The 26,137-nt window shown below is 32.4% G+C and overlaps 1 protein-coding gene across 1 annotated transcript; it reads right to left on the reverse strand.

Annotated features, from left to right (window-relative positions):
• LOC139688591 (zinc finger protein 431-like) lies at nucleotides 1-26,001 on the reverse strand. The gene is made up of 8 exons (XM_071586133.1): nucleotides 25,906-26,001; nucleotides 24,835-25,000; nucleotides 20,424-20,542; nucleotides 19,674-19,796; nucleotides 12,009-12,137; nucleotides 11,014-11,127; nucleotides 2,628-2,865; nucleotides 1-59 (listed from the first exon to the last, which is right to left on the reverse strand). The coding sequence occupies exons 1-8, from the start codon at nucleotides 25,999-26,001 to the stop codon at nucleotides 1-3; spliced, it is 1,044 nt and encodes a 347-aa protein (XP_071442234.1).
• Nucleotides 26,002-26,137: the final 136 nt, after the last annotated feature.

Below are 26,137 nucleotides of genomic sequence, written 5' to 3' on the forward strand. Positions count from 1 at the left end.
TCATTCTGGTCTACAGACCAAGGAATCATAAGCAGAAAGAAATTGATGGAATTTACCACCTTTACACAAAATAATAAATAATGAGTTCATGCAAGACAATAGGGCAGCATTTGTAACCTATGATAAAGATTAATGTTTGGAATAAGATAAAAGGCAAAGAAGAGATGGAGATTAGGTCGGAGAGTACAGTTTATGCACAAGAAATCACGGCATTGAGAAAGGAATTGAGTTCTGCAGGTTAAGGATGGAGATTAGGCATTATTTTCTCCTTGTTTTGACAATAAAAGACATAGGTATGCATGAAAAACGCCAGGTGACTCAGATAGGCATTAGTTAGATATTTAATACAAAGATTTAGGTACAATTAAGCATTAGGATAAATAAGAAATTAACCCAAATTATACTAGTATAAAAAGAATTGTATAAATGCCGTCGGAAGCTGTGGAACGTTTACAGAGTAAGGGTTGAATTGGTGCACTATACATTAATGCAGACTAATTGTCATTTGTCCAATGCCATTGGCTTGCTGCTACTATTATAATTTCAGGTGGAGAGTACAAGGAAGGGAGAGGGGGAGAAGAATTGGTTGAATTTGTAAAAGTGCATTAAATAATAAATAATGCAGGTAAGCAATAATGCAATACAAAGAATGCATCTTGTTTTAATGCTGGAATATGTATGATCAGTTACCATATTACCTGCCACATCATTGTCTGACCATTTCCTATTTGACAAACAGATCTCCCCTCATAATTCCCCTCATAATTCAAAACTGTCTTTATTCTTCCCCCAATGACTACTTTCTGATGGCTACCATCAAAATTACTCATGTAAGTATCCTTCTTTGTTCCTGAAATATCTTAATCCGTATTTTTGTACATTTATGCATGGTCAAAAAGCATTGTTTCAAAGATAATGAAAGACATCAGGTAAGTGAATGGCGTTCACCAAATGAGCCGAGACCAAAAAAACCACGTCGTTTTCAGTCAAAAAAGAAGGCAATGCTGACGGTTTTCATGGATTACAACGGTGTAGTGCATCATGAATTTTTGCCAGAAGGCCAGACAGTAAACAAAGAGTATTATTTGGGCGTTATGAGACGTTTGCGTGAAGCAATTCGCCGAAAGAGACCAGAAATGTTGGCAGAAAACTCGTGGATTTTGCACCATGATAACGAACCGTCGCACAGTGCTATCATTATTCGTAATTTTTTGACGAAAAATGCAACAAATACCATCCAACAGCCACCGAAGTCACCTGATTTGGCTCCCTGTGACTTCTTTCTGTTCAATCGAGTTAAAAAGCCATTACGGGGAACGCGTTTTAGCAGCCGAGAGGAAGTAATGGAAAAATCGCAGGAAGCACTGATGGACATACCGAAAACCGACCATAACTTTTGCAAATGTCAAGTTATGACACTAAGATTTAAAGGGAATATCAACAACAGATGTACCAATTTAACAAAAAAACAGACCTCAAATCGGAACGATGGGAGCGCCACACGGTGGTTATTCCGGGAACTTTTTGATCAAGGTAGTATATACTATATTCCTTCCCTTTGTACTTTTCCTCACCTGATGATAGTGTATCAAATCCATGGTTGAAAAAAGTGTTAAATTTGGAAAATCACTATACTTATTAATATTTTAATGATTGATAGTCAAATGAAATTTTTCACAACTGGTAACTTTTATTCAAAGAAATAACACAAAACAGGAGAATGTCACATTTTTACAAACTTGAAATCAATGTATTCTAAAGATCTTTGGTTGTGATGAATATTTGGAAGACTTTATGAGCAGCAAATAATCCTCATTAACTAAATTATGCATGTCATTCATACATTGCCTCTACTTCTTTAGAGAATGATTTGTTTAATTAGAGCAATTTAGTTTTTTACTTGTTTCTAAGCTTGCCTTTATTCAATGATGATGCCTTGTTTTTAAAACTCTGACAAACATGTAACTGTTTTATGTGGGCTTTCAAAAGTATGTGGCTGTGAATAAGGCTCCAGTTATGAGCATGAGTGAATGACTTTGAATATAATTTACACTGCTCCCTGATCATTTTTTAGTGTGTGACTTGAGATTGTTAGTCAGAATGAATGCTTTAGAACAGACGTTGCACCTGTGTGGTTTTTCTCCAGTGTGTCATCATATGCCTTTTTAGATTACCTTTCCGAGCAAATGCTCTTGAGCATATCTCACACCTGTGCATCTTTTCACCAGTGTGTGTCAACAAGTGCAATTTCAGGTGGCCACTCTGTGAAAATGCTCCTGAGCATATCTTACACTTGTGCCTCTTTTCCCCAGTGTGTGTCAACAAGTGCTTCTTTAGACTACAATTCAGTGCAAATGTTTTTGAGCATATCTCGCACTTGTGGCTCTTTACTCCAGTGTGTGTCAACAAGTGCATCTTTAGATGACTACTCTGTGAAAATGCTCTTGAGCATATCTCACACTTGTGGCTCTTTTCCCCAGTATGTGTCAACAAGTGCTTCTTTAGACTACTATTCAGTGCAAATGTTCTTGAGCATATCTCACACATGTGTCTCTTTTCACCCGTGTGTGTCAACAAGTGCCTTTTTAGATCACTATTCCGAGTAAATGCTCTTGAGCATATTTCACATCTATGTGGCCTTTCTTCAGCATGTGACAAAATATGCCTCTTTATCTGCATCTTTTGAACAAAACCTTTCAAACATATTACACATTTAAACGGTCTTTCTGCAGTATGTGAAGACTTGTGGATTATGAGTTTACTCAAAAATTGGAAGTTTTTGGTGCGGAATTCATGTTGGTACTTCCCTTTTATCAAATGCACCAAGTTGATGTGACTTGCCAGGTCATTTTTACTGTCAAATGCCTTTGAGCAAGAGTCACAATTGAATTGTGGGTCCTTCCTAACATGCACACGCAAGACATGATCTTTGAGAAGGTCCCTTTGTGCAAATTCCTTGTAGCAAATTTGACAAGCATGCAATAAAATGCCTCCTGCATCCTTCCCTGCAACATCTTGTTTCTTGCAATTATCTGAAAGATTTGAAGAAAATGAATCTTATCAATGAAAAATAATATAACTGCAATGAACAAGTTTGTTTTCTCTAGATGACATTTAAACATTTTGTACATAAATTACTCTTATAGTATAATTGTACCATGGCATGTATGCTTATTTCAGATGGTATTCATAGTGCCATCTTCAAATAAGCTAAAAGGCCAAGGACTAAGCATCTGTCATTATCTGATGCTGACCCAAATAATGAATCAAGTTTTTTTCTCAGAAAGTCTGCTGAAAATATTTGTACTCAATACAAAAAGGTAAACGGAATATAACAGCTTCTATAATACCTTTTTCAGAAGAATTTTGCCAGGAAATTGTTTTCTTGAGTTTTTAAATTCAAATAATCCACTGAAGTTCTATTTTAATAATAAAATTTTAAATTTTAATTTTGAAATAAATTAATTATTTTTAATTTTAATTTTTAATTTTAAATTTTTTATAATTTAAAGAAGTATATGTATTTTAATCTAAAATACATATACTTGTTGCTCCATTCCCTGATTTTGTAAACTCATGTTTAAGAATTATTTTCATGTTCCATTAAAATTAAACTCAAAAAAAGATGATTTAAAACTTTTAACATCAAGCAATTCAAATTATGACCCTTGCACAAGAGTTCACCAATTTACTAAACTAATGGCTTGTTTCAACCAGCATGCACATTCCATGAACACCTAATTGTTGACTTTAAAAAGTAAATATTAAAAGTACCAAACATTTGTATCAAATTCTGTCAAAAAAGAGGAATAAAAATATTTATACTATGTTACTTTTTAGTTTACTAATATTTGGCTTTCAAGTGTTATTCAATAGCAAAGGTTATGACACACAGAGAATGTACAAAGATTAAGATGAGTATCGAGAGACATAGAGTTAAATGAATATAATTTTCTGGTGGTAAATTGACTTATATACATAAAAAATTATCCAGAGAAAGGGTACAATGCCATCATGCTTGAGATATCCACTAATGTTTACTTGGCATGTACAAATGCCTAGAAAATTAAATTTGTAAAATAATTTTGAGAAGGAATAAGAATATTTCCTGTTTTAAAAGAATGGAATATGAGAAAAGACAAATGTTTAAAGAAAGGAAATTCATTTCCTAGGGAATAGATAATCAAATGAAATTAACTCTGTGTGGCTATTTTTTACCAAAAGCACAAAGTCCAACAATAGAAGTTAAAATACTAAAATTTCAAAATGTTAAATGGGGACTAGAAGAATGATAATCTTTATTGAATAATAAAATCATCAATTCATTCACGGACAAATTACTAGTCAGATAAAATGGTCAATTTAGTGAGTGATAGTCATTCACCTCAAATAATTTAAGTTTAATACTTAATTTATTAATTACTTCTATTTAATTATGTGAAACTATTATAAGTATGGCAATCCCTGATTTCCAACTGACACATATGGTGCCCTTCAAATTACTTTTATTTATAATTTTGATATAATTTATCTAAAAAATCCTTTCACTTTTTCTGGCATAACTTTTCCTATAGTGGTCCTTTAGATTGCTAGAAATTTTTGACAACAAATATATTTTACACAGGAAATTTAATACAGAAAATAAAACCCCTACTTTAACTTTTCTGTCAATAGAACGATTTAAAAACAAATTTATCGCTTAAAAAGGAAATTTATTTTTAGGTCTATGGTCAGAAAAAAAATGTTATGATGCTTCTTTTAAACAAAAGAAAAGTATTAGTGTATAATACGTGACATTTCTTATGGGTTTAACAGAAAACTATAATGAAACAAGTTATTATTACCAAATTTAAGTCTCACTAAAAGTTATGCTGAACAGCTATTGCTAGCTGCTTGCTAGCTTTTCACAAGATCAATTATTAAGCACTTCTGTGTCATGCCTATTTCAAATGCCAGCCAAATAGTGCTTTAATAAAAAAAAAGAATTAAAGAGTATAATCTTGTTTTAACCATGGGTAGATAATTCTGACTCAATTACATGTACTAAAATAATTCTAAAGAATAAATTACTTTTACTTTAATATTCTTTTTCTTGATATTTTTAATATTTCACCATCTAGCAATGAAATAAATATAGGTCCACTTAGCAAAATTACAACCTCCGAGTGACCAAGCTAAGTGTATATTAAACCATGCCAAAATAACTTATTAGGACCTAAGAATGAATAATATGTTAGTAATTCCAAAGAAACTGCGGGAGATGCCGCAACAGTAACTTTTAACGGAGTCATCCGCTAATGTGCATTTTAATGCAACAATTTCAGAGCGTAAAAATCATTCGCCTTGACTGGGACTTTCAGAGTTTAAGAGGACGCCTCGGTAGCTTAAGTGGCTAAAGCACTCGACCGGATATTGAGGGATCTGGGTTCGAGTCCCAGTCAAGGCGAATGATTTTTACGCTCTGAAATTGTTGCATTAATATGTTAGTAGTTAATAAACCTACTATTGGCTGCAAAAATATCTATCATGCAAACATTACCACAGTGAGAATAATATTTTTGATTTATTGTGACTTCATGTTATATTATTATTTGGCTTTCTGGATCAATTATGAAGTTGGGAATTATGAAAAGATTAGGAATAATTCCAGGCTGAAATATCTCTTGAATTCAAGAAATGAAATATAATATATTAAGGTGCAAACTTTTTAACAAGTTAATTATATCTCACAAGGACTTTGATAAGGACTAGGAGGTTAATCCCCAAAAAAAACCAGAAACTAAATTAGCTAAAGGATATATAAAATTAAGAATGTAAGCCATTTCTATAAAAGGACAATATCTGAAACTATTGTTTTATACACAACAAAAAATTACATTATTTAGGAATTATAAACAAGGCTTAGAAATGAAGAATTCTGCATGTCCGGGTTTTAACTGCATAGAAAAATCTACGCAGCCAAAGCTTAGAAATTACTGAAACTGTAAATTTTGGATCGGTACAATTAATAAACAAATGGCGTTGACAACTATGGCATGATAATAAGGCTCTTCTTAAACAAAAGGCTTCAGACTTTTGTCTGAAGCCTTTTGACATTTGACATGTTATGCCATTGTGGTAATGAGATTATTAATCAAAAGGAATATAGAACATACCCAGGAGTTATTTGCCTGTTTCTTAGATTTTGAAAAATCTTTGGATAGAGTGAATAGGAAAAAGTAATGAGTATAATGGAGAAAATTGGAGGGAAATCAGGCTCATCTGCAACCTGTTCATGTCCCAGACTGCTCAGGTGCAAGTAGGGAATGAGGAGTCCAGATGGGCAGTGTTAGAAAGAGGTGTAAGGCATGGTTGCCCATTATCACCATTGATGTTCAACATGTATGCAGAGGAAATGAATAAAGAGGCATGGGAAAAACTGGAGGGTGGAATAAAAGTGGGTGGGGAATTCTTAAATTCAGTTAGGTTTGCTGATGACCAAACTTAGTTTGTCAGTCAGCAAAGGGGCTGCAAGCATTGATTAGTGAATTGGTAATTCAGTACAAAAGGTATGGGATGAGAATCAATATTGATAAAACAAAGAATATGCAATTTTCTAGGATGAAAAAGGCTAAGCTTAACATTTAAATAGGATGGAAAAAACTAGAGCTGGAAAAACAGTTTATGTATCTCAGTATTGATTGGACCAACACAGCAAAAGTAATAGGGACATAAGGTGAATGGATGTTGAGGAAGGACATTATGAAAAGACTCTTTAGGAAACTTTGATATGAAGGCAGAAATTACAGTGCAGAAACGTGGTTATAGAAAGAGGATAGCCATTGCCTGAAGGATTTTTAAATGTGGGTGTGGAGAAGAATAGAGAAGGTAAAATGGACAGAGAAGAAAATAAATGAGGAAGGGCTTGGTATAGTGGGCAAAGAAAGAAGTTTGCTGGGAGATATCTTATGAAAGGAGGAAAAGTAGCTGAAGGGGTTTCTGACTTGCAGCCCAATGTGGAAGACTAATGGAGGGTAGAATGTTAGGCAAATGAGGAAAGGGAAGGATCAGAATAGGCATGTTATGATGGATGATGGGAGGAAGAAAGTACCCAGAGCTGAAGAGGGACCTGATATAGCGTAGGATGTTGTGTTTTGCTAGGGGTCACCAATTATTTGATTAGTATTTATGTCCATCCATAAAGCTACATTGACCAGTAGATTAACTGATAATAATAATTCTGTTACAAATTTATTCTGTTTTAAATGTTTTCTCATGAATTTTTGTAATTAGTCATAACATTGTATTTGACATTTTAGGTATTTCTAAAATACTGAAAATGCTAAAGGAAGACAACAGAGTCTCCAGCTTCCCTCACCTTGTGTCTTCAACTGCTCTAATGTAACTCCACCCATCTCCTGCAAAGTATCATCATCACATTCTTCCTTATTGTCTACTTCTTCATCAGGGAATAAATGCAATTCTAAGTCTTCTAAATCATCCTGAAAAATACCAACATAACTAATGTAGATTGCATCCATGCAAAACATTAATAAAATGCCCAAAAAACTTTCAAACCTGATCTATAAAATTATACAAGGTTTAAAATTTTACATTTCAATTTAAATTAATAATTTTTGAATGCATTTATACATAACATTTGTCTTAATTTCTTCAAAAGCATTAACATCATTCATTGAACCTTCTAACATCAAATGATATTGTCAGTGTTTCAAATCAAGTATAAAGAAGTTAAATTATGGGAGAGCTTACTATTAAAGAATAAGTACACCTTTGATATCCATGGATTAAAAATATAAAATGAAAATATTTAAAGACTATTAACAAGAAAATGCCTCAACATTGTGAACAATAGTTTTGGTCCTCCAATCAAATTAAATACCATATGAAATACAGAGAATAGGTCTAGCGGCTTATTTTTCTCATAGTAATAAGCTTCTTTAAAAAACTAGAAGCAGTCATCACATTGTCTAATTGGAATCATGATCTTGTTCAAGAATACAACCTGGTCATTTTGAGCATTGACAGCCCCTATTTATCACCAAAGAACACTATCTAAGCTCTCCTCATCTATCATGATACTTATGCCAAGGATATCCATTTTTATTTATTTTGACAGATGGTCAAAATTTCAAAATAATTTTATCAGGAATGAACATCTCGGGAGCTAATTTCTACAAGTTACTCTGGAACTTAAATCATTTGGTAGTCCATCATTTTCATAAACACAGGACATTTGATACTGTTAATAGTTGAATTAAATGAAAGTATTATTCAATAATGATATTAAAGATTTTTAATGCCAGTCCTCATCTAAAGAAAGATTTAGCCATGCAGAACCACATGGAAGGCCATTTCATCTCATAACACTACCTAAGATTAAAAAGCAATGAACTCAGAATATAACATAATGCATATTGTTATGAAAGAGCATTGGTAATGAAAGCAATGCATAAAAGCTTTCTTTCCTTACCTGAATCTCAACTTCTTCACAGTTATCATCATCCATCAAATTCACATTAGTGTTGGCTGAACAATTGTCCTCTTCCTCAATTGATGACTTTTGTACTGAATGGTTAATAGCTTTCATTGAACTTCTCAACACCATCAAATTTCTTCTTTTATCATTCACCAAATCAACACCATGGCTCTCTGAATCCTTCTGAAGGCTTGGGAGCACACACAGCTCCTTAATAAACATAAATAATCATAATCAACACCAAGATGTTTGATAAGTAAAAATAAAGTTCACCTAAAAATAAGCCCTATATAGGCATTACTTAAAATTATAATATTCATAGGCATATCATAGAAAGAAAAGATAATATACTTTCCCTAGGTTAGATATTGTTTCTGAATGAGAAATTTTGTGCATCATTTACGTTTGCATAGAAATAGCAAATTTTGAATGGTACTCAGAAATATTTGCTAGGCCATCAAAACCAGGAAATATGGCCATTTCAACTGTATGGCCATTTGTCAAATTATCTTAAAGGTTTTATTTTAATCTATAACATTATTGGGCAGGGAATATAAGCAAAAATTGGATAATTAAAATGATTATAGACAAATAAGACTTATCTTCTAACATGATATATCAAAAAAATAACTTTCAGGTTTGTGATATTCACATCTAAGGTAAGGTCACTGTTTTTCCTTCATTCTTATTAATCAAGGAATGGAACTCATTTCCATGTGCAAAATATTAGTGAGCGGCTGAATTCTGAACCCACAGGTACTGGTCAATTTGATGGCGGGTTATGTTGGTTGGCAATGTAAGAGTGCACACATTTATTAAAAAAATTTACTCACATCAGAGACTGTAATAGTTTTATCTGCAATATTTTATAGGTTAACATAAACAGAGTAAGGTCTGCAGTTATGGCCTTCTGCAACATTTAAAAGAAGATAACAGTTAAGAATGCAATTAAAAAACATGAAAATTAAGTAACATGATTGAACATTCTTCCTAATCAATAAGATTTCCATCAGGCAATTTAAGAGTGAAAGAAATACCTGTCATTTAATTTTATGCTTAGGACGTGATCTATCAGAACTTTGTACCTGAGGAATCAACTGCATTTTATATTTTTTACCTAAGTGCTTAATGGGCTACGAAAAAGTGTCAACAAGGTTAATATAACCAACAGAAAATTCATGAAATTATATTTAAAAAAACATTTATGACACCTCAAATTAGCCTTACCATGTCACCTATTACTGTTCCTTCAAAACGAAAACTCTGAAAAAGACAATTTAATAGGGTTCTTCAATGCCAAACAAATATCTGTTCTATTTTAAGGTATTCATGAGTTGAAAAATGAAGCATTTACAATAACAGCACATATATCACCAAAATAATTTGGTTATAATGGTGCCATTATGGTTAGAATGTTTCTTAAATACCTCAGAAGTCCCTTCTTGATTCTCTTCACTGTTGTCCATATCCCTATGCCTAGCTGGAATTTCAACACTCTCCTGCTGTTCAACTTCCATTTTCTTCATCTCTACAATGGTCTGCAAAGTTAGGTAAATAGTGAGAAAACAGTAAAAATATATGAATTTAGGTATAATTTAAGGAATTATGAATTTCCTTAGGATAAATGGATTTCAAAACTTTTTCCTAAAATATGATGCATTTGGTATTCAATTTTCAATATTTACCTTAAGCAATTATTTTTATGCGTAACATCACTAAGTATCAAAACAAAACCAATAAATGATGGAAACATATTTAAAATGAAAAATAAACTTCTTGTTAGATAATTTAAACATTAACAATGAGAATTATAAAAGATTTTAGATAAATATATCAGGCCATTAGTTGGCATGCATGAAAGAATCAGATAAATGTCAGAATCTACAGTATCACTGAACAAGAATTATTCTATATTATGAATTTAATCAGAATTATCATCAAAATTCCATCGAATGATTCCCGAAGATCAAGTTATTTATTTTTGAATTTTAATAAGTAATTACTTCACTTATATTATGAATGCCTTTTTCTTGCAATTTGCCTACGTTCCTTATGAGGACTTGAAGATTGGCAATGTGGTAAACACTATCATTTAAGCAAATTTTAACTCTCATTAACTTAAACTTCCACCACTATGGTCTGATAACTTTTATACAAAACCTTCTTAATGCCATGCCATACCATATTAATCGTTTCATTTATTATTTTACTTCTATATTTATTCCTAGATATACTTTCTTGCATTGCAAGATACGTAGAAATCACATACAATACACACACATCCTCTATATAATAAGCAATAATATAACGTTATTGTCTTTTTGATTAGCAAGTAAATACACAGCTGTGTGGTCATGATAATCATTCAAAAGTGGCTTTCATAAATACCTATCTATGCATAAAAGATTAAGTATAAAGTATTGTATTTTATAAGATGATATACAGAAATCTTTTCTACTGTGTGTATTCATGAGTTGAAACATGAAACATGAGCAATAACGGCATTAATATCACATATTCAATTTATTATTTACCTTAATAGAACTTCCTACCAGATTCTTAACATTGTGGTCCACATCTACCTGGCTAGCTGGAATTCCATTGGTCTCCTGCTCTTCAGCATCCATTTCCTCTGTCTTCACTATGATCTCCTAAGTTAATTGAATAATGAAAAAACAGTGAAAATATAGAACTTCAGATATTGTTTTAACATTATATGCAATAAAACCTTTTAAATTAAGTAAAAATCACTGACTTCAGTATTTTAAAAAAAAGATGAATATGTTTTATCTAAATTACCAAAGCTTTTGGATGGGTAAGGTTTTTTGTTGATATCTTTAACTGATAGCTCAAAAAATTAAAATGTCAACCTGTTTCAATTTCTTCATTACCTGAAAAGAATCTTCTTCCTGATTATTCATAATATGGTCCACTTTTTTCAACCTAGCTGTATTTTCAACAGTTTCCTGATCTTCATTATCTGAAGTTTCTTTTTTAACTGTGATCTGAACCTAATTGTTCAAAATATAAGCATTTAAAAAGATTTTAAAAAGAGGATGAACATTGAAATTGAATATTTAATTCTTGATAAACATTTTCCATTTCATTTTTATGCATATATATTTCCTTTGCAATTAATACAATTCAAAATTAAACACGTGTTTTTTCTTAATATCTTATGGATATGATATGAGAGTATCAATGTTTACCTGTATGGGGATAATTTATATCTGAAGCACAGCAAGATATAACAGAAAGAGCAATTATTTAAGGATATAATTTGAAAATGCAAAACCACACCACCTGATAGCTGATTTCAGCATTAAAAATAAGACTTATAAGAGATTAGATACATAATATCAGACCATTATTGATATGTATGAAGAATTCAGATAAATCTCAGTTTCTCATTATTTGCTGAATATTAATTCTTTGATTGAATGGATTTATTCCAAATTGTTTTTAAAATTATTTTATTAAGAGTCCAGAAGATGAAGGTATCAATTTTAGAATTTCAATTAGTACTTACTTTGTTTACACTGGGAATGCATCTTTCTCCTAATATGCTGGATACTCTAGTGAGCCCCCGCAAATTGGCAACTCCCACATTGCTATCATTGGAAGCATCATTTGACTCCTGCTCTACCTTTAGATTCCTCTATAAACAATCAATGGAGAAATTTATTAAAATTAACAAAACATTAGTATTATTAGGAAATATATATTTTCCAGTGGATATACCAGCACTAACATCATGGAAAAAATGATAAGCAAAATGCTGTAAAATGAAATGGAGCACTATACAGCCTTTTGTATATATTTTTAACTATTTAAATATGGTCATGGCTACTAAAGTTAATAGAAGCCTTAGTTTTTGAGCTTTAAAAATATTAAATAACTCTTCACAAAAAATGACAGAAAAAATTTCTTAATTACATGTTTTTTTATTAAAATAGAAGATATCAATTGAAATTTTTTGAATTAGAGAAATCAATTGAGTTTATTTATATGAATTAATAAAATATATCAAAAGGACCAATCTATTTCAACCATTCCAATCAACACTAGTTGGCCAAGTGCATCATATTAAAGTATTTTAATCTTTTTATAACTATGATGACTAGATGGTTAGGCTTCACAAAATAATTCCTACATATTCTTTTTACCTCACTAAATGATTGCTATCAACGAGTATAATGTGTTTATCACTGCAATGAGTTACAAATATTAAAGTCAATTTCCTTAAAATTGAATGACCTTATAAAATTACGATTCAAAAGAATATTCAAGGGAGTACTCCAAGATCATATTTTAATAGGGTATGTCACAGGGACATTCGTATATTATCATCCTTTTCGGTTTACTCACAATTTATGAAAACAGATTGCATAAATGCATTCAATATTTTCACACTTTTAGTAATATTAAATCTTAGTACACTGTTACTTGAGATATCCAATTAAATATAGAATACAATTGCTCGAAGTGTTACCACGAGCGTAGTAAATTCCAAATTTTTAAATAAACGCCAGTATTATTCATTTGCAAATAAGACCTCAAGACTTACGTACAATAGCGAGGACACTTATTAAAAATAAATATGTTCATTATTCAATTTAAGTTACTTCCGTTTACGCATAACGTTATCCAAAAACATTGCTCATAACATTACAAAATACCAACCATAATTGGCCTCGACTCACCGTTGTGCGGCGGTTTTTTCTCTCCGCGTGTTTCTTTGTCCTTTGAATGTTCAATAGATGTTGGTTTTCATGGCACTGCTGTTTAAACATGTAGAAATCCGTCAGCAATTTGAAACATTTATAGCACAGCAACCACGGGTTGTTCCTTTCCCTGACTACCTATAATAACAAGATTATCAAAGTATTAAACCCTAAACTTTCGCTCTAAATGGGGCTCAAATCATTATTTGAATAACTTAAAGGCTATTTTAAGCTAAAATAGGGCACTATCGCACATTTCGTGGTAAATTTACTATAAAAGCATCATTATCAATAATACGTAAACATACAACGGGTAGCTTACTTCCAATTCCAACAACTCTTCTATCGCTTCCCGCACCAATTTCTCAGCATCGTTGTTTTCATAAAATATATTTGTGTACCGTCCACCACGGTTTAGACATAATCTACACTTTAAACTTTCGTGTCGGGGCATCTTTGGAGCTCGTCACACTGTCACCATTAACTTCGCCAAAACAGTGACTTTCAAAATGGGCGACTACATTTCGATAGGTCGTTCATTGTGAATCGATTACTAAGCGCGAGTTTGAGAATCGATTCTGTTTTGTTTCGGCGCTAGGTGATCACCATATTCAAATAGTTATCTATATTTTTAAAATATTTAAACTCCCACTCAATAGATTGTGGTCATTCCTGTATGCTTACAAAACTTTAGCACTACCGAAAAATTGAAAAAATACCTGTGATTTTAAATAAGAGACATTAAATCCAACATTACCAAACCCGAGTATATTTTATTTTGTATTTTAACTGAAAACTTCAATCTTGTTAAAGTGATGTTATGTGTATATAAATAGGTTCCCGGAATAACAATATCTAAGAAGAAAAATAGCAAATTGGAAATAATCTTCATTAATTCCTTTCATCGGAAAACTTTGAAATAAACTTATATGAGGTGTTAAACTAAATGCATTACCTTAATTTGGCATATTTATTTAGAAAATGATAATTAATGTGGGTTATCTGAGAGGAGGAGGAGGGAAAGATACGTACGTCTCAAGCTCAACAATGTGAGCCTGGGCCCTGACCACGGGCCCTAAAAGAATCATCATTTAAATAAGTATGAATGTACACATGAAAAAAATTGATCTAACTAAATGGATCTAACTACCTCTAAGTAAAAAACCTCGAAGCTCACGCAAAACACGTATACCCTGTGAAGACTGAGGAAATAATATATGCAATCACATAGGACGTATAATCATTCCTTAATCTCATTTCATCGTCGCAAATGTTTCATTTTCCTTTATTTACACTTCTTCTTCTCCACCCCTCTCCACAGTCAATTTTAAAAGGGCTCAAAACGGCACCTTCAATACGTATCAACATCACAGGAGAGGTTAAAATGCACCCTAAAACAGATTGTACTCTCCACAAGTAGCTGAAAAGAGTCTAAGACAAGTAATTTTTGCACATTAGCCTAATGTTTCCCATATCTCTTAATTTGTTCATCATTTTAATTTTTAGTTTTTAAAAATATAAGCTACAAAATCCAATTTAAGACATTTAGAGAACAGGAAATTACATCCTCATTGTATTATATTTGTTCCTGTACTTATTACTGCCCTCATTGCTGTGTTGCCTTTCACCCTCCTGAGTTAAAACTGAACATGTGTTAAGGGTTATTCCTTTGATATAGTTCTCCATCTTCTTGTAGATACACCTGAGTATCTTGTTATCTGCGTTTATCTTCCTATACTTCTGTATTTGTTATAAATTGTAGAATTACCATTTCTTGGAAGAGGAATCAAAGTATTTTGAGAATTCTTTTAGACGAGTTACTCTCTCATATCTATACATCGAAATAATGCTTACTTAGTCTTTCTTTCCCATATTCATTTACCCATAATCAGTTTATTATAATTATTATGATTTGATGATACAATATTTCAGATTCCTTTCACAATTTTTACATTAGAATTGGAAAGTATGATATGTATCTTAAATAGCATATATGTACATAGCTAAATAATAGTTTACAAATGAGTAATAAAATTATTAAGGTTTACTTCAAACCAATTGATTCGAATGTGCATGAAGCGGAAAATGAAGTGTACTGTTTGTGGTAAAAATGGTTTGGAGTGTAAAATATGTTTTTGACGAAAATAGAAATTTGCCATTCACATTTTGAAAATACTGTAGACGATATTAAAAATGTTAAAATAAATATAGTTGTCCTGTTGACATTTTTTTAAAATTTATTTAAAATATATCTTGAGTTACATTAATCAATATTTCGTTCATATATTCAGTACAATGTTGTCAAAGTGTATTTTTGTAATTTGGAATTAGGACTTTTGTGTATTATGTGGTTAAACAGAAGTAAATTAAACATATTAATAGATTGTGAAGAATGAAAATCATCTGAAGATGGTGTGTTCTAACTGTATGGTGAATCAAACTGAATTCCTGCTTTTTAAGCATTGATTTGATTGATTTCCACATTTTTCAGGCTGCGTCCGCGTATGTCGTTTAAATGTACAACAGTTTCGCCAGCTTCCCTGCTGGCGTCCTCAGGTCAAGGATGAAAAAGAAGCTTGTTGTCCCGTCTTATATAGGAAAAATCCGGCGCCAATACCGGGAAATTTCTTGGCCAATCAGGGAACGTCCTCATATTTGCGCGGAATTATTCGTTTCCACGCACTGTGGAGTGGATATCCATCCTCTCTGTTAAAATTTTTTGGCCTTTTAACGATTTCAATGGCCTCTCTGAATATTCTCTGGAAGTATTTTCCTTCTTTCGCTATTATTTAAGCGTCGTCGAAGAGAATAGAGTGTCCAGGCTCACTCCAGGCGTGCTCAGCGATGGCCGATGCTCTAAACTGTTTGGCCTTGGTTGCCCTCTGGTGTTCACTCATGCGCGTTTTCAGCGCTCTGCACGTTTCACCGATGTACCATTTGCCAATGCTCATCTAAGACATAGTATCAGAGCAAAGGATTTTCCAATAAATTATTAGAAGTTTAAGAAAATGCTATTTATGCGTAATTTTCTTTACTTATTGCATGAGGTAAAAAGGAGGAATAATTAATAAATGCTGACCTAGTAATCATATTGTGAAGCATAAAATGAGATTTCTTTCTCAGAATCCTATGTTTAATTCATATAGACACATCTCTGGTCCCCCTTTACTGTTTAAAAGAGTTGCATGATCCTTACCAGGATACAAGCTGTTCTGAAAAATTATAATTAGGCACAGGAAGAATATCATACTCCTCATTAAAGAATATCCTGCAAAGGTAAATATCACAAATTGCTGTGTAGGTCTAAGTTATATGGTATTGGAATGCTGGTATATTGGAGTATGGTATTGGTACACTGGTGTTAGTTCAGCTTTAACATTAGCTACTCAACTTATCTATTCGTTTCTCATTACATTTATTGTTTGTAAGGAGAAGAGTGGTTTCCTGAGGCAGTACAAGGTGCAGAAGGGATATGGCTTAAGGTAAGCCATGCATGGTTTAGGCATACAATGATATTATGGAATCTAAAAATCATGTGGATAGACTAGCACCAGTTTAGAGGGATGAATAATTTACCACCACTTTTTGAATGATTAAGATGATGGCTAATAATTATAACAAGTGAAAGTATATGGGAAAGAAGCTGAAACTTATGAAGAAAAGCCTACAAATAACTATGTGGCCCCTGATGCACATTAACTTCCTCCTGGGACAAAGAATGTCTAAGTAGAATATCAATGTTCGACACTAGAATGCTGAGAACGTTATGAAACACTAATTCATGTAAAATTTTTAAGGAACCATATATATTTGGCAAATATAATGAAATCATTTTTTTTATTTTCTGTAACATTCGTGTTTGAATTAAAATAACGTTTTATAAATCAACACATATACAAGGATGCCTCTTAAAACTCCCAAAGGAGTAAATGAGGATTAAATCACAGTATTGATATGATGGAGTAACATGTGTGAAAGTATTCTCAAATTACTTTTAATTCATATTCCAAAAAAAGATAATTTTTTAAATTGTAAAGAATACAGAAATATTTGTAGTTTACCTCTATTGCGTGACCTTCAAGGATGTCTTTTTATTTAGATGTCAGATGCGTTTTTGGCTGTAAACATGCATACTCATTTTTGTGATGCACCTTTTAGAGCCCACATCACAATGTGGAAGGTTTTATTTTGGGATGTCGTCTCAAAAATAAGCACTGAAGGTGAAAAAACTTAAATTCTAAATAAATCTGCCAAATTTAGTTAATGCATATAGATGATCAAAACATATAAGTTCATTTTCAGAGTAAATGCCTTATATAATTACACAATTTCCATTTCTAGTCATTATTCTACCTAGAAATATTTATACCAGGAACCTAGTTATTTAACATAACATCACTTTAACAAGATTAAAGACTCAGCTATTTCACTTATGTTATCCCATTTAAGTACATCAATATGATACATTACATAACTTACAATATCAGCTCTTTTATCCTCAGAATGATAAATAATTAAGCTGCAAAATCTAAATGTTTCTAAGTTCCATTTGGAATAGTAAAAAAATATGTATCTTTTAGTTTGATTCTGACCTGATCCCTACATTTACCTGATTCATCTTGGACCACTCCATCCTCATTTTGTGAGCTGTTATTGCCAGGCGATTCTCCCTCCTCATTATGCATTCCATTCTGCTGAGACATTTCCACCTATTCCACATGACACGATCTATTATCCTTCTCCTCCATGATGGATTACGTCAATCAGTAAAACCAAAATGTGACCCAAAACCCACCCGCCCCACATCAATACGCTGTGATATTATCACTTGAAAATGAGAAGTGTTTGGGGAAGATACCCTATAGCTGTTGCTAAGTAGCACGAGATAAAATTCATTCAAATCTTACAAATTGGGGAGGCTCAAACCCAAGAGATGAAGTAGCATTGGGTCTCCAACTAAGGCAAATATTTGAGATGTTGACTACTCCTTATGCTTCAATATCTTCTTGATAACGTCGTCCATATTGCAAAAAATACTAACCTGGAATAATACAGCACAAATAAGGCCCTAGATATTCTCCCCACTCATATCTTGCAACATACAAGTTGGTATAGGTCTGGATCTACACAAGTGACATAAGAATTTCCTTTTTTTAATTTAATATGCTACTTTTTGCAAATGGGAACTGTTCTTCACTACTCCTCATGTGATGGCTGATTCCAATATTTGAAACATTAAACGAATTTGGTTTTTCTCCTGCTACCAAGTGTAAATGCCTTTTTTACCCATGTCATTAAGTTTGCTACACAATTTGAAATTAACCCTATTATTATAAGTTTGAATTAATTTGCAGATATAATCAACATAGTTCTTGTTCAGTATTTTATTTAATTTTAGCATTTAAGGATACTCATTGTATGTTGGTTTAAATAGAAGTGTTTTTTTTATTAACTATCAGTAAGAAATGTCCTGAATTTGCTATTTAAAAATCCACCACCCATAACTATTTGAATTTTCAATGGTTGATGCACACAAAAAATACTTTTAAATGCTTTAGTTACCTCCTCTGGCCACTTCTGTACTATAAATTTCTGGAAAAAGCAAACCTCCAAAATAAATTAATAGCCATTCATATGCAAGCATTACCATGATTGAATTCTCTCAAACTGTACATATCTTTCAAGTTGCATTGCTAGCCTTCATCAATATTAGACTTTTCACAGCTATTTCTCTGAAATTTTCTTCTCAAAGTTTTACGAGGTATATATGCCTCTTGACCTTCAAACTATCCCTGCATAGGTGAAAGTTCCATTCCCACAGCTTCCCAAAACGGTTAATTAAAGGGCTACATAGTAAAAACATTGCCATGGAAGCCTCATAGTGGATTCATTGTTAAATACACCAAAAACATGAAAATTAATTTGTCAAAAACAATGTAATTAAATTGAAAATATGCTTAATTGAAGATTATGGTATTTTAATTTAAACAGAGGAAAGAGTTCTTTAATAAATTGATGTAATCATAAAAGAAAATTATAAAGTGATATATTATATCATATTTTATTAAGAAAATCACAACACAACAGGATAATATCTGAGAACAATAACAATTTTATTATAATTTCAGCATTTTATAATGCCATTATTTAATGTGAGGAAATTGATGCAAGCGACTTTTTAAATTTCATACTGAGGTCAGTGTTTTATTGCACTTCAAATATTAGTCATTTTGGTTCTCTTTGAGTGATAGAATTGAGTGTGATATTAGGGCACTTTAGTCAGTGTTTACATCTGCATGCAACTTCATATGATTTCTAAGGTTACTTTTATTAATAAATAATTTCAAACATTGTGTACACTTATAAGGCTTTTCAGCAGCATGAGTCAGAAGATGATCATTCAGGTAATCTTTGCGATTAAATGATTTTGGACAAAACTCACACTTGTAAGATCTCTCGTCACAGTGTACCAACAAGTGCTTCTTCAGATTACTGTTTAGAGCAAATGATTTTGAGCACATATTACACTTGTATTTCCTCTCGCCAGTATGTGTCAATATGTGTCTCCTTAGATCTCTATTTTCAGGAAATGCCTTTGAGCAAATTTTGCATCTGTGGAGCCTTTCATTAGTGTGTCTCAACATGTGACTCTTTAGATTTCTAAGTTGAGTAAATTCCTTTGAGCATATATCACACTTGTATGGTCTTACACTGGCGTGTATCTTCATATGTACCTTCAGATTAACCTTGAGAGAAAATTCTTTAGAACATATATTACATTTGTGCCTCATTTCAGCAGCGTGTGTCAGGATGTGTTGTCTTAGGGATCCTTTGATTGAGAATACTCTTGAACATAAATCACACTTATGCTGCCTTTCAACGGAATGTGTCAGCACATGATTCCCAAGGAGACAGTTCTCCTTAAAAGATTTCGCACACATCTTACATTTGTGAGAATGTAAGATGTGTGCGAATCATCCTTATCTCTCTCATCTCTCCTTAGAATGTGTGAACAGGTGTCTCTTTAAGATCCACCTTCAAGAAAACGTTTTCAAACATGTTCCACATTTAAATGGCTTTTCTTCAGCATGTGTTAACATGTGGCTTTTGGGTTGACTCAATCTTTCGAAGTTTCTGGTGCACTGTTGGCATTGATGATATTTTCCCAGAGTGTGCATCACTTTGATATGTCTTGCAATTTCATTTTTACACTTAAATACCTCTGAGCAAATATCACATAAGAATTTTATCCCTTTCTTAAGGTGCACGCCAAATTGACAAGAGTGCAGTAGGTTACTTTCAGCATCTTTCCCTGTACCATCCAGCTTCTGGCCATTCCCTTAATATTTTAAGAAAAAGAAGATAACCAATAAATAGTTATAATCAAGTTTTTCGTCTCAAGTAGGGATATTCATTATTCTGTACATAATTAATAATATTTAAAAATACTTGTGTACATTCTTATTGTATTAATGAATGTAGGTTTACAATCAAAAGTTTGAAGGTCTTCCTTCATACAAATTCATTGGGCTATCTGTGTATCCTATCAACTGCGATTATGCTAAAATTTCAGGAAAAAGGCAGCTGTCATCACATAATGCACACCTTAATAGTTACTGTAATGAGTGTTTCCCATAATGTCCACTGAAAATACTTGTACTCAAAACAAAAAGATAGGCTAAATACTTCTTAGCCTCTTGACATTTGGGACAGTTTAAGTGAAAAGTTACTTTTTGCTCTATTCTGTGGTTTTATGAAATCATCGTTCAAAGAATAATTTTTAAATACTTTAGAAATTATTTCCTCTCATTGATAATTTAAACTTTAACTGCCATTGAATGAAAACTATGACCCTTGTGCAATTTTTTCACCTTATTGTTGACTATGTCAATGGACTATTTAACCCAACATACACCTTTTTGTTAACTTAAAACAAGTAGGCATTAAAAGTCAAGAAGGGATAGGGTTGATTAAAGTTGAGAAGGGATAATTATATTTCCTATGCTTTAAAAGAAAAGCAAGCAGGAAAAGAAAATAGCACATAGAGAAGGAAATTCTTTAACATAAAGAACAGAAAATTAAATTAAAAACATAACATTCTACTGCTTTCAACAAATGGAACAAAGTAAAACAACAGTCATTGAAAAGGCTAAACTAAAAAAAGGAAAATGGGATCTATGGAAATGACAATATTTAGCGATGAATTATATCATGAGTTCAATCATGACCAATTAATTTATGAAAAAAATGGTCAATTTAGTTAGTGATGGTTTAATTCTCCTAACAACCAAGCCTTATATATAATTATGGGAAACCAATTATAAGCGCAGTATTATTAAGGGGTCATATCCTTATCCTGTGCCACATGATTTCCCAATGAAACATATGGGACACTTATTATATTGATTACTTTTTGTTTAGCAAAAAATGATGAAAGGGAATTATTTAAAAAAAAGGGGTTTCCATGTTGTCTTGCATAAATTTTCCAAAAGCTTTAATTTCAAAGGATATTTTTTTTTTCAAGAAAATATATTTTTGACAGGAACTTTAGGAAGGAAAAAGAGCCATGCCTGAACTTTAAAAAAATGAAAAAATAATAATTAGGGAAGAAATTGTTCAAAAGGTCAAAATACAACTTTCATGCGGTTGCTATTAATCAAAAGAAAAAAATAAATCAATAACAATTAATAGGGCGACACATATGTCAGTGAACTTAGGGTTATGTTATTCACTAGTTTTGGCTATGGCACATTTTATGGTGCATACAGATTGTTTTTTCTATTAAATAACTGTAATTTTGGCCCGGCTTGCCAAGTCTTTTCTCTGGAACAGGGAAAGGGACTGGCTCCCTTACCCTGATGTGTGAATTTCACAATCAGACTTAGTACTGGGTGAAATCTACTGCTACCTAGCAAACAAACAAACTTTCATGTTGATTACAGTTTACAGATTGACCTCTTAACCACTTGGCTACATGGTTATATATGCTATAAATATATGTATAAATACTGTATATATATATATATATATATATATATATATATAGAGTAACACAAAATAAATATATGGTGGTAATATATGCTATAAATATATGTATAAATAGTGTATATATATATATATATATATATATATATATATATATATATATATATATATATATATATATATATATATATATATATATATATATATATATATATATATATGTATTTACTGCTTAGCCACATACATATAGGTACATATACATATATACCCCCTGATTGAGGGCAGTTCAATAAGTACCCGTGTTTTACAACAAAGGGCCTTTCTGAGCGAAGTATATGTTTTCATTGTGTGCTGCCATCTATCAAATGATGGGAAAATGAATTTCAGACTGATTTAAAGGCTAGTTTGGATTTGAAAAAGACTTGTTTTGTGATATTTAATGAGAAGGAAAGAGAGTAGTATTATTCAGTAGTTCACTTTTTGTTTTTGGATGGATAGAAATGCAAGGAGATAAAAGCAAAGTTGGTTGCTGTTTATGAAGTAATTTTGCCAACTATGATCACAGTTAAATATCGGTTAGATGAATTTTAATGTGGACAAACATCTGTTTTTGATGAGAAGTGACCAGGACACCCAGCAGACATGGCTACCCAGAAAATCATTCAAAAAATCTACACCATGGCTCTTCATAGTGCACAAAATAGCAGGCGTCATGGGTGCGTTGACCAGAATGGCAATATTTCACATGATAAGTAGGGGATGAAAAAATTCTTGACACAATGGTTTCTGAAATTGCCCATTGTGGACAACAAGCTGATCTGGAGTTGTCGCCACCAAACTGCATGAGCTACATTATGAACTCCTGGCAAATCCCTCTCATTCACCTGATCTGGCTACCTGTGCCTTCTTTATATTTCCTAACATGAAGAAATGCCTTGCAAGAGAAAAATTCAGCTCAATTGATAAAGTTATCGCTAAGACATGGGCATATTTTGGAGATATTGACAAATCCTACTTTTTGGAGGGGTTAAAAAAATTGCCGCAATGTTGGGAGATGTGTATATTTCTAAAAGGGGACTATGTTGAAAAATAAAAAAATATTTTTGAAATGTGGTATCTTCATTTCTAACATGGATACTTATTGAACTGCCCTTGTACATGAAGAGAAGTTGCAAGAAACTTTTATAAGGAAGGGACGGAAGGAACTAAGGAAATTATTATAACAGAAGGGTCTGAGGATGCTGGATGGAATGGATAGGTATGATAAGAGATGCAAAAGGAAAAATTGGATGATGGATTTCTAGAAGGGTGAGAATAACATGTAAGGTGTTGGGAGTGGAGGGGTTATCATGTGTGAAGGATCTGCGAAGTTGAAAAAACCACCATTAAACATTTGTCTCCAGAAGTAATGATTATGTATGCACTACTTATTATTCTGTATAAATCTGAGGATTTGGTTGAAGAGAGGTCCTTTTGAAAAGGACATAGCATAGATTTGAAAGGAAACTATCTCAATGGTCTGGGTAATTACATATTCTATCTTTTTATGTAGAGGTAATTAGGAATGGACCATTTGGTTTGATATGGATAGCAACTGTTACAATGGGTTGTAAAACTGTAAAATATGGGTTCAGGAACATCCCAATCAGTGAAAATACCCTGCATGAGGCCGGACATGATTATTTATTCTAATATTGAGGGATGTGACATACTGTCCAATATTGAGGAGAATGGTAAAGTTGGTGATTAAGAAGATAAACTACATTATTGGAGGTCATGATGAGTAGGTAATTGGTGAGAGAGATAAAAACTGTATGTGATATGGGTGAGATCCTGGTTTTTAAAACAAATATTTTACATATAATTTTATTGCAGGGATTGGGAGTTATTATTGGAAGAGGTTGAAATGTTAAGTATGGGATTGTTTGATATAAGGTGTGATAAGTTGTTAGGGCATTTGAAAGTTAACAAGGAGCATTTAGGAAAAAGATTGGTGAAGAAACTATCATGTTTGGGGATAGGCTAAAGATCTTTAAAGATTGATCGGTTTCCCTGGTACATGAAATCCCCTGGTACCAACCTAGGTTATGTGATAGGGAATGAATGTATTAGGGAATTGAAACCTTTTATATTTTGATGAATGGATAATTCGGATCTGGCTCTGTTTGGCTTGGAAACAGTCATTGAAACAAAAGGAGGTGCAAGATTTGATTGCTTTTGAAATGAAGGTTTGGAAAAGAAGATGGAATGGACAGAAAGAAAAACATAATAGAAAGTGCTATTTGTGGAGAGAAAGTGGACTGTAAGGATAAACCCAAAGGAAGCAGGATTGATGGATTCAGAGTGCTCCTCATCCAATGGCATTAATCCACAGCACTTGTAAATTGGCATGCATGCAGACTATATCTTGGAAAATAAACTTGACTTATATTGCACAAAATGTTAAAAAAGAGAATAAAGTATTATCAAAGGCATTGCTATAGCTTTTACAAATAAGGAACATTAACAAGTTCCTTGAAATATGGTTTTGACACATACTGTTGGTATATTCAACAACAGTTCTATCTCACTGAATAGGAAACACTGATGGCAATGAAAGGGTCTTGCCTAAAGAAAAGTGAAAAACTAATAGGCATGAGACCTTACCTTGTTCCTGCAACAGATCCATTCCCAGGCATTTATCCTCCTCAGGAATGTCAAAATGAAGGTTTTCCTTAATATCTACTTCCTCATTTATGAATAATGAAACATCTCCATCTTCCAATGGTTCCTGAGAAATGACAAAATGACAGTCTTCCTTAATATCCACTTCCTTGTAAAGGGACAATGAAACATCTCTATCTTCCAATGGGTCCTGGGGAATGTCAAAATGACAGTCTTCTTTAACATCTACTTCCTTATTAAAGGATAATGAAACATCTCTTTCTTTCAATGGGTCCTGAAAGACGAACATTACAGATAATGTGAGATCTCATTACAGAGAGAGATGTGTTTTCATAGAACAATAATGACTAATGGAAGTATTATATTCTCCTAATAACTTCTGCAAAAAGGAGAATAGAAATTGAATTGCCTAATGGTCAAAAAACATACAGAGGAATGAAAGAAAACAAACAATCAAGTGCAAAAATCAAGATAAAAGAGGGTTTTCAAGAAAATAAACAGGAAAGTTTTATTCCAAAGAAACTGAAGGAGATGCCACAAAAGTAACTTTTAACACAGTCATCTGTTAATTTGCATTTCAATGCAACAATTTCAGATTGTAGCGGCATCTCACCCAGTGTCGTTGAAATTTGTCAATGTATTAACAACATAAGTGTTAAAAGTTGGCTTTAACCTTATGGGATGTGGCACATCATACACCAATACATGACATGCTTCTGACATTGTATGCACAGTAATTCAAAAAACCATCTTGTTCCTTAAAAAGCCCAAAAATTTCAGAGTTTAAAAGGATGCCTCAGTAGCTTAAGAGGCTAAAGAACTCGACTGGATATTGAGGGATCTGGGTTCAAATCCCAATCAATACGAATAATTTTTACACTCTGAATTTGTTGCAAGGAAAGTTTTACCTTAAATAGGCTAGATTTAATATGCAGATGGTTAATTGTGTACACATTGTTATACATACACACAACATTATATATAAACACTCACCAAATTCTTTGCTTCTACATTACTGCACCAATGATTTTCACCTTCCTGAATTCATGCAACCATTGGCAGTTCTACACCCCTTTCAGGAGCAAAAGAGCATCCACTAAAAGTCTCAGCCCCTTCTTTTACAATAAACAAGTCATCTTGGACATTCATGGCACTACTGCCAACAGTGTCAATGGCGAATGCATCCTTATCAAAGTCTTTCTGATTCTCAGTGGGCAACAAATGGAAAGCATAAACAGGTTATAATATCATAATGGCAGATGATTAACATTTACAAATAAAAGCA

The sequence above is a fragment of the Hetaerina americana genome, unplaced genomic scaffold (genome assembly GCF_022747635.1).
Source record: "Hetaerina americana unplaced genomic scaffold, ioHetAmer1.1.p SCAF_200, whole genome shotgun sequence".
Lineage (NCBI taxonomy): Eukaryota > Metazoa > Arthropoda > Insecta > Odonata > Calopterygidae > Hetaerina > Hetaerina americana.

What these genes read in the sequence shown, in the direction of transcription:
- LOC139688591 (XM_071586133.1), bottom strand. Translation starts at nt 26,001, where the DNA reads ATGAATGTCCAAGATGACTTGTTTATTGTAAAAGAAGGGGCTGAGACT. An exon ending in GGATCTGTTGCAGGAACAAG is followed by an intron (nt 20,543 to 24,834) that starts GTAAGGTCTCAT and finishes TAAAATATTAAG; the next exon opens with GGAATGGCCAGAAGCTGGAT. An exon ending in TGGTAGGAAGTTCTATTAAG is followed by an intron (nt 2,866 to 11,013) that starts GTAAATAATAAA and finishes TCTTGCTCAAAG; the next exon opens with GCATTTGACAGTAAAAATGA.